General features: G+C 40.9%; 1 protein-coding gene across 3 annotated transcripts in view; it reads right to left on the reverse strand.

Moving 5' to 3' along the window:
- sgtb (small glutamine-rich tetratricopeptide repeat (TPR)-containing, beta) overlaps positions 1–12,585 on the reverse strand; it is a 17,315-nt gene continuing 4,730 nt past the window's right edge. The window contains exons 2-12 of one of the 3 annotated variants that reach the window (XR_004931549.1): positions 9,894–9,997; positions 9,474–9,549; positions 7,686–7,785; positions 7,347–7,451; positions 4,911–5,049; positions 4,750–4,812; positions 4,380–4,417; positions 4,184–4,267; positions 895–1,015; positions 613–801; positions 1–522 (exon numbers count right to left, since the gene is read on the reverse strand). Coding sequence is in view for 2 of the 3 variants with exons in the window: in XM_012865518.3 (XP_012720972.2) it covers positions 904–1,015; positions 4,184–4,267; positions 4,380–4,417; positions 4,750–4,812; positions 4,911–5,049; positions 7,347–7,451; positions 7,686–7,785; positions 9,474–9,549; positions 9,894–9,997; positions 11,236–11,335 (921 nt within the window). In the remaining variant the exon portion in view is untranslated. Of the gene's footprint in view, positions 802–894; positions 1,016–4,183; positions 4,268–4,379; positions 4,418–4,749; positions 4,813–4,910; positions 5,050–7,346; positions 7,452–7,685; positions 7,786–9,473; positions 9,550–9,893; positions 9,998–11,235; positions 11,349–12,585 lie in introns of all 3 variants that reach the window. The other 2 variants (XM_012865518.3, XM_036140454.1) reach the window with 2 other exon arrangements.

The raw sequence follows: 12,585 nt of genomic DNA on the forward strand, positions 1-12,585 counted from the left end.
TCAGTTTTAAGACATTTATTGTTCATTCACTAAGACAAAACAAAGTGCTGCCTCAGCATATATATATATTAGATTCCATAAAGCATCTGATGTGAAATACCAGATTTAAGAGCATGCAGAAACGAACAGCAGGAATATGTTGTTGGTCACCAACTGAACAGGCTGCAAACACTGCTAATATAATTACATCGTTGCCTTAAATGATGAAGTGTATGCATTTAATAGCAGTGATGTGAGTCCCATATATTCCAGGGCTGAGTGTTTATTATTCAAACGAAGCAAACACGGTGTTAAAAGTTGACTCTGACTAGAAAAATAATATGAATCATTATAAACAAACTAAGCCTGATGTTGTATTTGTATGAAAAGAAGCTGCAAATGTTCCCTGCTATGCAGTTCAAGTACATTCTTCCTCCACTCTTTCTGTCTTACGAATAGAGAGGTGGATCCTCAACTCAGAACATGAAGAAGGCGGGAGCGTCACCACATCCAGCACATGATCTCCACCAAATCTAAAAAGCGCTGGAGAGAATATTCACTTGGTATTCTGTTGGTGGGCTGATTGACATCTTGGCTCCTGTTTATCACCAGGGGTCTATGGTATTGTCTTACTTGTGTGGGATGTTTAGTTTAATGGTCCAGTCTCCAGCTTCTCCTCTCCTTTGGTCTCAGTAAAGTGCCTTCGACCCCGTCCTCGTCTCTGCTTTCCAGCCGTGCCCGGGGATTGGACATAAAGAAATGGGTGTAGAGATTGTTATCGCGCCATATGGTTGCTCTTCCTCGGAGGCAAATAAAGAGTGTCTGCAATGAAATAATACAGCTGTTACATAAATATGCTCGGGTTCTACTAGTGCAAGGTCTGCAGCTGGAGTTCGGCTTAAATCAAAAGAATACCCAAATAAATCATGAGTGCTCCTCGGCGCTGCCGCTGAAGGAACGGCTCCTGATGTGGTTCCTTAGCTGCTCGATGAGCTCTGGGTTCTGCTGCTGGATTTGCTGGGCAAACTGTTGGCCCCTGATGAAAAACGGCAACAAAAAAAGAGAGCCAGCGTCAGTGTGTGATATTCTTTCACATCCAAACGGGTTGGGAATGTACAGTGCTAAACAAATTGGAACCAGCATTTGATAGAAAAAAGTCACGAGACCGTTGGAATGTTTCAGTTAAGCCCATAATAACACGGTTTTTAAAGAGGGGCGTGTTTATTTCTGCACTGTAACACCTTTTATTTCAGAAATAGATGGGAAAAGAAAAGAACATGATGCAAAACTAAAAGGATCTAATGAAAACAGCTCAACTCTTCAACCCAAACTGACACCATAAAACATTATTAATCAGCCAGAGCATGGATGCTCTCTGGAAGGCATGTCCTCACTGTCCCTCCTCTGTACATGTCTAAACCATCTCAGTCTGGTTTTATCTCCAAACAATTAACATGAGCTGTCCCTCTGATGTACTTATTCCTGATTCTTTCCATCCCTGTCACTTCCAAAGCCTCAACATTTTCCTCCCTGCTTCCTCCAGCTCTGCCTCCTCTCTTCCTCAGTGTCACCATCCCTAAACCATTCAACACCGCTGGTCCCCCGCCATCTTTGCTTTCATTCTTGCTGATTTTCTTTTATTACACAACACATCTGACACTTTTCTGTTCCAAACCTGCTTGGACGCGTTTCCTCACCTCTTTACCGCTCTCACTGTTGCTCTGGACTGTTGACTCTAAGTACTTAAATTCTCCACCTTCTTTATCTCTGCTCCCTGTAACCTCATGGCTCCACTTGAGTCCCTCCAATTCACACACATGAATTCTGTGCTGCTACGGCTAACCTTCATTCATCTCCTTTCCAGGGCAAACCTCCATCTCTCTAGATGTTTCTCCACCTGTTCCATGCCCTCACCGCATATCACAATGTCATCTGCAAACATCATAGTCCATGAAGATTCCTGTTAAACCTGGTCCGTCAGCCTGTTCAAGCTAACAAGAAATGACTCAGAGCCGATGCCTGATTCATTCACACTTCCACTTCGGACTCCACTGCAACTCCTATAGTCTTAATAAATTAAATCACCACTTTGAAATCACATTTTGTATTCGTTCTCGTTATCTTTTTCTGATATTGAGTTGGTTTGATGATCTGAAACAGTCTGACCCAAACATAATTTTGTTTCATTAAACAACAGGTCACTACAATAACCAGGACCATTTTGTGACATTTTGCTGCCTTAGGCGAAGCAACATTCCAAAAAGGGAACTAAAAGTAAGTAAAATTGTCTTGAAATTAGTGTCTTTGTCCTTGATTTAAGCAGGCAAGCACTTTTCAGTAACAAGACGATTCAAAGGCAAAAAAGATGCCTAGGGCATCTGCTACGACCATGTCCATGTGTAAACCTACTTTAACTGCAATGTAATAGGGTAAACCAAAGTCTGAGGCATTTTGGGGGTTTTGTGTTTCCATTTGCTAAGGTGTGGTGAATCTGTGCGGAAAACTGCAGTACCAGCCTGGTCCACTCCGCAGTGGCGCTAAAGAGACCAGGTCAAACAGACAAAGGCAGACTGAGAAGCTGCATCTGTATGCTCCTGCCACTCATCCGGACTGCAGATGGATGGGGATGGGGCGGAGCGTGGGGATCAGACAGACTGATCTGTCTGATCAAGACTTTGCCTCACAGAGTTAAAATCTAGAACTTTGTGAGTGCCTCATCCATGGCAAGAATAACCAGGGGGATTTTTCAGTACTATACCGCAGACTTTTGATGGGAGCAAAATTATCTTCATAGGGTTATAGGATATGTGCGCTGCACAATTTTGACTCCACTTTCTCTACTGCCATGGAAGAAAAGCAGAACCAGTGTGTTCCAATCTGATTTTAGGTTATTAAACACAGTGTGCTGATCTGTGGTTTGTAAATAAAAGAGTTCATAGTCCACCAATTTAGGTTTAGATAAAGAGTCAGTTTTAGGGAAATGTGCGTCTTATGTGTACAAGGAAAATGAAAGGGCTCCATTTGATCATTAGTACTAAAATATCAGCCTAATTACAGGGCTGTGGCAAAACAGTTTATGATTAACTTATAACGCAGAAAACATCCAGCCAAGATTTTCACATTTGACATCTGGCATATGCAGATATTCCCCACTAACTTAGTAAACGCTTTATAGTGACTTTTCTGCCGTGATGAACACATCCATTCTGGTCGACAACACGCTGCAGAAACTGAAGTTTCCCCCTGCAGTCTCCCCGGAGAGACCAGCCTGTCAGTGGGTCTCTGCCGCTCCCAACAAGCCCGAGCAGAAATAAAATTAGCTCATAATCCTGATGAACTGACTGGACAGATGAAGTTCGGAGGTGTACTTTATCATCTAAAAACATTTTAAAACTACTTTTTGTGAAAAATTAAGATTATAAAATTGATAGGTTTGTAAACTAGTCAAACCATCATCCCCTTATGGCTGACAGTTTTTGTTGCTGCACGCAACCCTTCCCCCTCAAGAAGCCCCGAGAAAGCAGAGCAAAGTACTGGGTCACTTGAGGGACCAAAGTCCCAGTAAAGTAAAGATCCAGGAAAGTGAAATTAGCCGGGTTACTGTGTATTGGAACTCTACTCAGGATTTGAAAAGCCCCAGGCTTTTGTGTAGCAATGGAAAAGGGGCTATTAATCAATCTCTCCTTTGCCTGTTATTGCACAACAATGAATTATTATGACTCACAAGTTTATAAAAAGTATAATTTCACTTTTTGGAAGTTTAATAAAACTGTTAAACTTCAGCCCTGTGACTGCCGACCTGTTCAGGATGTATCCTGCGTCGCGGCATCTCGCAGATTAACCACTGGAGATAGGTACCAACCCCCCAAATGTATCTTTTGGGACCCAAAAGATTAATTTTTTATTCAGTTAGATGACAAGATTTTTTAACCTGCTTGTTTGCTGTAGACCAGAAGTATTACATGAATAAAAGATACAGGTTTTGCCATTTATTACAGCAAATGTGACATTGTTTTACAAGGAAGAGTAAGCAGTTATGGGTCTGCTGCTTTCTTGCCAGGAAATGAATGGATCAATACCACCAGTAGCAGCAGCTGGATTGAATTCTGGAAAAAGCTCTCCAGAACCCATAAAATGATGAAGCATAAACATATTTGAAAAACACAACGTGTACAAATCTTATGTCTTGCATTGTTTTACTTACGCCTCAATCAAGCTGGAAATGTCTGACATCCCTCCCACTCCTGCCGCAGGACCTCTGACTGCATTCGACATCATTCCTGACATGCTGAGCACACCGAGACAGTGAGTTAGTGTGCACTAAAACCCATTTTAAAACTACAGGTCCCTTCATGCTTTAAAGCTGATTCCAAACACTGTTAAATCTGGATTGCACTCACAGCTGTTGGACTTGTTGGTTCTGCATCACGCTCGCAGCCTGTAAACAGAAATCGAGCTGAAATCAATCCCGTCTCCCACAAACGCTGTAAAAGAACTATTTGCTGTTGATCCCATTGGCAGTTTTATGACAAAATGGGGCCCATAGTTCTTTGCTGTGGGGCCTGGATGCAGCTAGAGGGCTATTGGATTCAGATGTGTCTTGTCATGGCTGCTGTAAAACTCTGGCAGGTTTGTAGAAATGTTCTTGACCTGGCTGACACGCTTATGTGTTGTAGTTTTACATGTTGGCAGCCAAGGGTAAAGTGTTTTAGCAAGGCGCACTTTTTGTCAAAGGTTATACAAGCATAATACAGATATTAGGAGTCTCACCATGCTGATGAAGGCAGGGTTGTTGATTAAACTAGCCATGTCAAATCCTAATCCAGCAGCAATCTGTGCCAGATAATTGGTGATAAAGAAAATAACTGTGAGTTAACAACAAACAGCTGTTTAGCAGGTAACTAAAATAAAACATTCCCATGTGAACTCACTGGGCTGGAGGCTTCTTTATGCTTCTGTTCCGCAATCTTCAGGTTGGATTTGTACGTGTCATTCTCTGGGTCCAGAACCAAGGCTTTTTTGAAGTATGTAATCGCCTCTGGATACTTGGTCATAGCAGTTAAAGCCAAACTGGATTCACAAAAACAAAATAAAGAAAATCAGAAATCAGAAATGGATTAAATATATACAAGGTCCTCGAGAATTACTGACTTCCCTGATAAAAATGCCACTTGCGTTCTCAAAAAGCTACCCCTGCACGCATATACAGATGAAATATTAAAATAACTAAACAATTTCTTTTCAAAATACAAGGATTTATAATCAAAATTGCAGGTAAAATACTTTAGTTGAGAAACTCTAAACTTGTGATATTCAACTAAACTACAGAATAAAGATGGAAGGAATTAGGAGAACTAATAAAATAAAAGGAAAAAGTAAAGTAGAATAGAAAGTGACCAATAATCAATAAAATGGTGCAGTTCACTGTGAATATGTATGTTTCAAAACCAAGATTTGTATTGAGTGATTGGGAACAAGGATAAATTGGCCAGAAACTAACATTTGGGTTCCCAAACTTTTCAGCTTGCGACCCCCAAAATAACAGTGCCAGAACACCCTTCAGAGGGGAAATTATGAGAACAAAGTCAGAAATTACGAGAACATAGTAGTATTTTCGTAAGAACTGCCCCTACCCCTGGTGTTAAAATGAGGACTGTTTGGCATCTTGTAAACATATACTTTGGTATCAGTTTCGCAAATAAGGAAATACTAAATCTTTTTAGCACATCAGCATCAAATCAGCTCACGACCCCCTTGAGGTGCCTTACGATCCTCAAGGGGGTCCCAATCCCCACTTTGGGAACCGCTGAACTAACAAAGAACATCAGAGGCTAGGTGGTCAAACAACCAGCTCTAAATGCAAAGCAGAAGGGAAAATAAAACATTAATTTAATAAAATAATGTTTAAAAACCCTTTGCTAAATTACAAAGCAATAACATTTTGGACAATTGATTCTTAATATTGTATGAATTAGCCATCACAGTGACTGATTAAATGGAGTGATGGACTACCAAGATGGCAGCGTGCTACGAGCCATAGCAATGCAAACAGAACTAATGGCGGCTACCGTGTTAGCATTAGCAGAACTTTTAGCTTTTTAGCATTTGCAGCTGGGATAACAGAGACATGATTTGGCATATTTATAAGGACTATGCGGGCATATTTTATGGAGGTTAGTGAGAGGAAATGATGGGAAATCCTAGATAAAACATTCTTAGCTGACGTTATTGGACCATCATTGTTTAAATCCAAAAAAGTCTGATTGCAACTTCAAAGTACCATCAAAAAGAAACTTTGCATCACCAGGATCTGTGACCTGTTAGCACTCAAGCAGTTAACCACAAATAAAGCAAAACACAATGAAATAAACAATATCTGAATTGTCTTCCCCAATGCAGCATGTGGCGCAAAGAGGAAGAAATGCTACTTTGGCCATAGTTTTGAAAACCTATGACATCACTGTGAGTCCTCCTGGAAGCTGTCATAGGGTCAATACAGGCTGTGCATTTTGGGATTCTGAGTTTTTACCCGTCTCTTTTGTTCTCCGTGTGTTGTTTAGTCCTTGTTCTCCATCAGTGGCTGGACCAAACACAGGTAAGCACCCAGAAAGTTTCAAGAAAGTTCCAGCAAAGCACCTGGTAAGTTGCGGGAAAGTTTGGTGAGGAAGTACCTGATAGGTTCAGGTAACGTTGCAGGAAGTAATACTGGTTCCAGGAAAGTAGTGTCTATGTTCTGAAAAAGTATATACAGTCTTGTATAGTGCTACCTAACTGTTTTTAATAAAAAAATAAATAAAAACTAAAATTAGTGGTTTTTATGAAAAAGATCTCTTTAAATAAATGAAACTGGATCTTAATTTTTCAGGATGCTCAGAGTGTTTCTGAAGTAGTAATCCCTGATTTTCTGTTTCCATGTGGCAAAAACATGATGCAACAGAAAGTCACATTTCTCCTGGCCAATGTTCAACAGGGAAAAGACCAAATACCTTATCATTTGAGAAAGTCAGAGGTGTGGTGAGCCTCATAAATCAGGAATTGGTCACAAGAAAAGTTACTGGACTAAAGTTGTGCGTTTCATCATACAGGGGCATGATTTAAAACAAGTGAAACTGCGACAAACAAGACCGGACATGGATTTAAGTTCCATCATCCCACCACAGAACAGACAGTGAGGAAGATTTTGAGGGCAGAAAATCTCTAAAGCCCACAGCTGAGGGAACTACAGCAGACATTAGCGTCTTTGGATCGCTAAGTCTCCAGAACAACCATTGTTTCATATTCAGTTGAAAGCGTTTTCACAACTCTTTACTCGAGATGCCAATATTAGCACTGTGTGCTTTATTGTTGGTATATAGTAATAAACTCACCCCATCCGCCCATATGCTTTACTGTAGGTTGGATCGATCCCTATAGCTCTTTCACAGTCAGCTGTAGCCTCAGTGTAATTGCCCAGCTTACTGTGAGCTGCAGCTCTGCAAACAAAATATATAAATAAATCAATTTAATTAAATGTAATTAGTGGTCACTTATTGAGCTCTTGTCAGCACCTGAAGATAGAAAAAAAGGACAATTATATTGGCTTTACAACATGAAATTATAAAGCCACAATTATTACTGTTACAACATGCAGACTTTTGTAGAAGCGCGGCATTAAGCACAAACCATGATGACGGCGTACCATCATGCTGCCTTTTTGTTCTTAGTACCTGTTGCAATAGTACACAGCGTTTCTTAGGTCCAGATCTATGGCCTTTGTGTAGCATTCAACCGCACATCTGTAGTTTTCCTCCTTCATATGATTGTTCCCTAAATTAATAAAAAAAAACAACAATTGTTAATGATTTAAACTTTTTAAAACCCTAAACCATTTCTACATTTTATATAGCAGACTGACAAAAACCTCTCAATGATTGTTAATTAGATGGAAAAGGATTCCCTTTTAGAAAATTACTAAGTACTAAATAAACATTTAAAAAAGTGTGATTTTATTGAGGGCTCTTGTTACCTTTTATTCATAGTTTACATCATGGACTAGAATTAATCAATTGAAATCTTTCAAATTATAGAAAAAGACAAAAGTGTCTCAGAGTAAAGTGTTTTTTTCGTCACCTGCTACCAACGCAAACTTATTTAGCAGTATTTAATGATGGTACTGGAGAAAATTGTCCAACATTTCCAAAATGCTACATAGTTTTTAAACATGAAGTCTCAATATCTTCATACACACCAAATATTTGCTTCATGATCTTTCATGATCTATGAAGGATGGTGTAGGCATCCTGAAGGTGAGCCTCCTGTCAGAGTAGAAATCCCTCAGAACATCTTTGTATTGACTTTCGGTCAACCTTCTCTGTTTAGGGGAACCAGTTGATCCAACACAGGTCAATAAAACGTCACTCAGAACCACCAGATGCCTTCACTGAAGCTAAAGTGTTTCACAGTTTTACATTAATGAGTCTCTTGTGGATTCTGATTTTCTGCTCCGGTATACGTAGATCTTTACCTAAAAGTCACTTTTTTAAAGTAAATGTTTTCAAGCTCTAATGGCGCCTGATAGACCTCACATATGGGGCATCTGCCCTACCACCACATGAGGTGCTGCCCCATAAAGCAGACCTTTAGCACTTCGTATTACACAACACATCTGACACTTGTATTCCAAATGGTCAAAGTTTTTTGGCAGATGGATGGAGCAAAATACAGAAAATCTGCTAGAGGCTAAAAGAAAGAGTCAGAGGTGGAGGTTCACCTTCCAGCAGGAGCCCAAACATACATCCGAAGCTCCAGTGGAATGGTTTAGCTCGAAGAATATTCGTGTGCTAGAATGGCCCAGTCAAAGGTGCTCTCCATCCAGTCTGACTGAGCTCGCAAAGAGGAACTGGTCTCTAAGTCAGGGACCATCAACCTTTTTGAAACTAAGAGCTACTTCATTGGTACCGTGTCATACCAAGGACTACCTGCACTGACTTATGACCTACAAGAGTCCAAGCTCGCCTTAACTTTATGCAATATAAATATGTTTTAAATCCTTTTGTCATTTTTGAATCTATGTAAATACAAGTATGATTAAAAAGGAAGATCGACTGAATGAAACAGCATTTTAAATGCAGCTAACTGGAGGGTGGTACTATTTTTTGAACAGGGCTGAGGGCACCACATATGGTCCATGGGGGCTACCTGGTGCCCACGGGCACCATGTGGGTGACCCCCCCCTGCTCTATGTGGTAGAAACTGATAAAGACATGCCCCAAAAGGACTTGCAGCTCTTCATTAATTATATATTTCCACTAATGCCACTTATCACCTATGCCCTACATTAAATGGGTCAGTCATATACAATCCTAATAAAACACATTGAAATGTGTGGTTGTAACTTAAAACAGGAAAAGGTTCAAGGGACACGACTACTTTGGCAAAGCACTGTTTATCGTGTAAAAGGTAAACAGGCACCACTCGAAATGCTCCAACATATTTTTATACGTCTGCTGTTTTACCTTCATTTTTAAGCTGCTCTGCCCGCTCAATGTCTTCAGGAGACGGGGAGGTCTCTGGTACGGTGAGGTTGTCATTCTGCGTGAACCAGAAAAGTCACTGATGAGATTTAAACGAACTGAGATGAAACCATTAAACAGGATTTCCTTTTGCCTGGTAGCTTCAAAGGCAAAAGCGTGTTACAAGGAAAAACTAGACGGCGCCTTTTTCGTTGCTACTATGAGAGCCAGCGAGTGACCTTGGAGTGGGAATCGATATGAAATGGTAATTTAACCTCCACGACACGTTCAAACATTTGCAAGGAAGCAGGTAAACAGAGATAACTGTTGCTAAGGCAATGCAGACTTTACATTGATGTACATTTTCCATGCAAAATGTTAGAAATGTTCGTCCAACATGTGCCTTTAGTTGTCAGTCCCCACCTTGAGCAGGGCGTTGAGGAATATCTCTCTAAGTGGCTGGGACACAGCAAGATGGCAGTCACTGGGGCTGATCTTGAAGGTAGTCTCCAAGCACTGGATCGCAACTGAAGTGAGCAATCAATCATAAGGCAGAAAATGTATTAAACAGAACAGCGTGAGAAGGTAGTGCAGCTGTTATTATTAGTCTTAATCACAGTCGATGAATGAGTTTAACAACTCTGAGCTACTCTTTTCCATGTTTTCTTTAGAAAGAACTAAGCACCCCTCCTTGTGGTTTGCCAACTCAATTTCATTTTCCCTTCTTTACCGTCCCCTCCACCGTGAAATAGTGAGAACACATGAACAGTGCGGTGCACTGACACATTACAGCCAGAAAGTTGGTGAAGATTCTCAGTCATACAGGTCATGGTCATTCCAAAAAAAGTAAAAAACAAAGCAACTGGACTTGTTTTCCGTAGTTGAAGACATTTCGCTTCCTCTCCAGGAAGCTTTCTCAATTCAAAAGGTCTAGAGCAATGATGAGTACCAAGCTTTATACTACTGCCTTTATACAAACTCTTCACAAGATAGACATCAGAAAAAAATGCGGAGTGCATTATTTTTAGCACCCAGTACATTGATACCCCTAAATAAAATTCAGTACCACCGGCTGCCTGAAAATGCAAAGAGTAGGGTACAACTGCAAAGCTGTGGCACCCAGAGAAAAACATGCTCACAGGGAAACATGGTGGTGGCAGCATCATGCCAAGTGGAGTTTTTTTTTTTTTCTTTATCAGTGGATGACGAAGCCTGCGAAGGTTGATGAAAAGAAACAAGAAAAAACGTGGATGAAAACCCATGAGAGGAAGCCATAGAATTGAGACTGGCGTGGAAAACGTCACAAAACATACAGCCAGAGCTCCAGAGACGTTGAACAGATGAAGGAAGGCGTGTTCACGTCTCAGGATGGCCAAGTCCAGACCAAAATCCATTCAAGTATCAGTGGCAAAAACTTTAAACTTAAAGCTCACACAGCACAATGAAGCCTGAGCTATGAGGCAAAGCAGAACGGCCAAAATCTTCACTCTCTAGATGTGAACACCAATAGACTTGCAACCAAAATGTGGTTCCGGACTCACTCAATACAAATACATACCAAACTTCTCAGACGCAAAAACAGCTAAAAAAAACACACTACTTTGTGTTTGTTTATAGCATAAAACCCAAATAAAAGAAATTTAAAATTGTTGGCTTTAATGTGATAAAATGAAGAGAGCTTTAAGCGGCGTGAACTCTTTGCAGTGGAGCGTGCATCATGGGTGCAGTCTGGGATGGACCGAACAGATAAGGGGAACCGGCTCACCCTCGAGGCTCTCCTGCTCGTCAGAATTCAAAGCGCTGCGATGAGTTTGGTCTCGTAGAAACTGCACGATAGCGAATGCCAGACGCTTCTCCACCGCCATTTTGATCTAGAAACTGTTGGGCGCAGGAGGAGATTTGGAATTAAAAAAGGAGGGCACTCGCATACCATCAACAGCATCTGAAATCCGCTATGACTGACTCATCAGAAAACGGGAACTACAGATGAGTGAGTACGGTTTTCAGACATGATTTGAAGATGTTCCAGTGACAGTGTACTTAATTGTATTTAAACTGTTGTTACCAATTACTCCAACTACTGATGGACTTGTGAAGTGAGCACTGGATATACTGACGTTTTGTTTTAGTGCAGTGTGAAGAAACACACTGAAAAACGCAACTTGAACATATTTATTCACGCAGACCTGTTAACACGTCACTTTCCTGAATGAGACTGTTAAAAAGGTGACATTAGATTAAATATAATACTATACAGCAAAGGGTTTTCTAAATTCAATGTTTGATTTTTTGTTAGATTTAAATGCACGTGAATCCATGTTGAATTAATATTCTTTTTGGTTGAAATTTTTTTCCCCTGCTAAGATTAAAACTCCGTCAGCAAAGTGCAACCTTGTCCTCTCGCCCTGCTGACAACAACGCAGCACACTCTCAGTCCTTGATGTCTGCTTCCAGCTGGTTCTCATCGTTTCCTTTGGATTCTCCATCTTCTGGCACAGCAAACACTGGGTTCTGGTAGAGTAGAGGAATTTATTTTTCCTAACGGCTACTTAAAGTGTAGACGTGTCCAAAAAAACACTACTGCTGACTTTAAGTGTGCGGGTGATAGCTGAGTCAGCGCGCTGAAGAGGAGAGCGGAGCACGACAGAGTTGTATAGCAAGTTTCAGTAACAAGACATTCAAAGAGAAAAGACATGAGGAGAGACGGATGAGATAATGACCATCCAACACGCACCGAACCAAGAAACCGCGTCCAGTCGGATTAACTAAGCCTGGATCAACTTGGTTTAACTTGGCGGACTTGTTGTACTCCTTACTAGTCAGCTCTGAATTCCAAAGGGAGGAACTGCAGAACATCAAGCACCTGAAGGTTCTGCAGATGAAAACGGCCATTGTTTCCCCGGGGAGAGCTACTTTTTTTTTGGCAGAGAATCCTTCGCCCACTCAACAGAAAACTGGGACGTTCAGGACCGTAGGTCAAAGGACCCGGTTCTGTTCACTGAGAGTTCAGCACAACAAGACCTCCAGCTAAGAATCAGCTGTCTCATCAGTTCAGCTCATGCTGTTTTCATGCATCAGAACCTGCTGGACCTGAAAGGCCATCTTCTGATGAACG

This window comes from Fundulus heteroclitus, chromosome 8 (assembly GCF_011125445.2).
Source record: "Fundulus heteroclitus isolate FHET01 chromosome 8, MU-UCD_Fhet_4.1, whole genome shotgun sequence".
NCBI lineage: Eukaryota > Metazoa > Chordata > Actinopteri > Cyprinodontiformes > Fundulidae > Fundulus > Fundulus heteroclitus.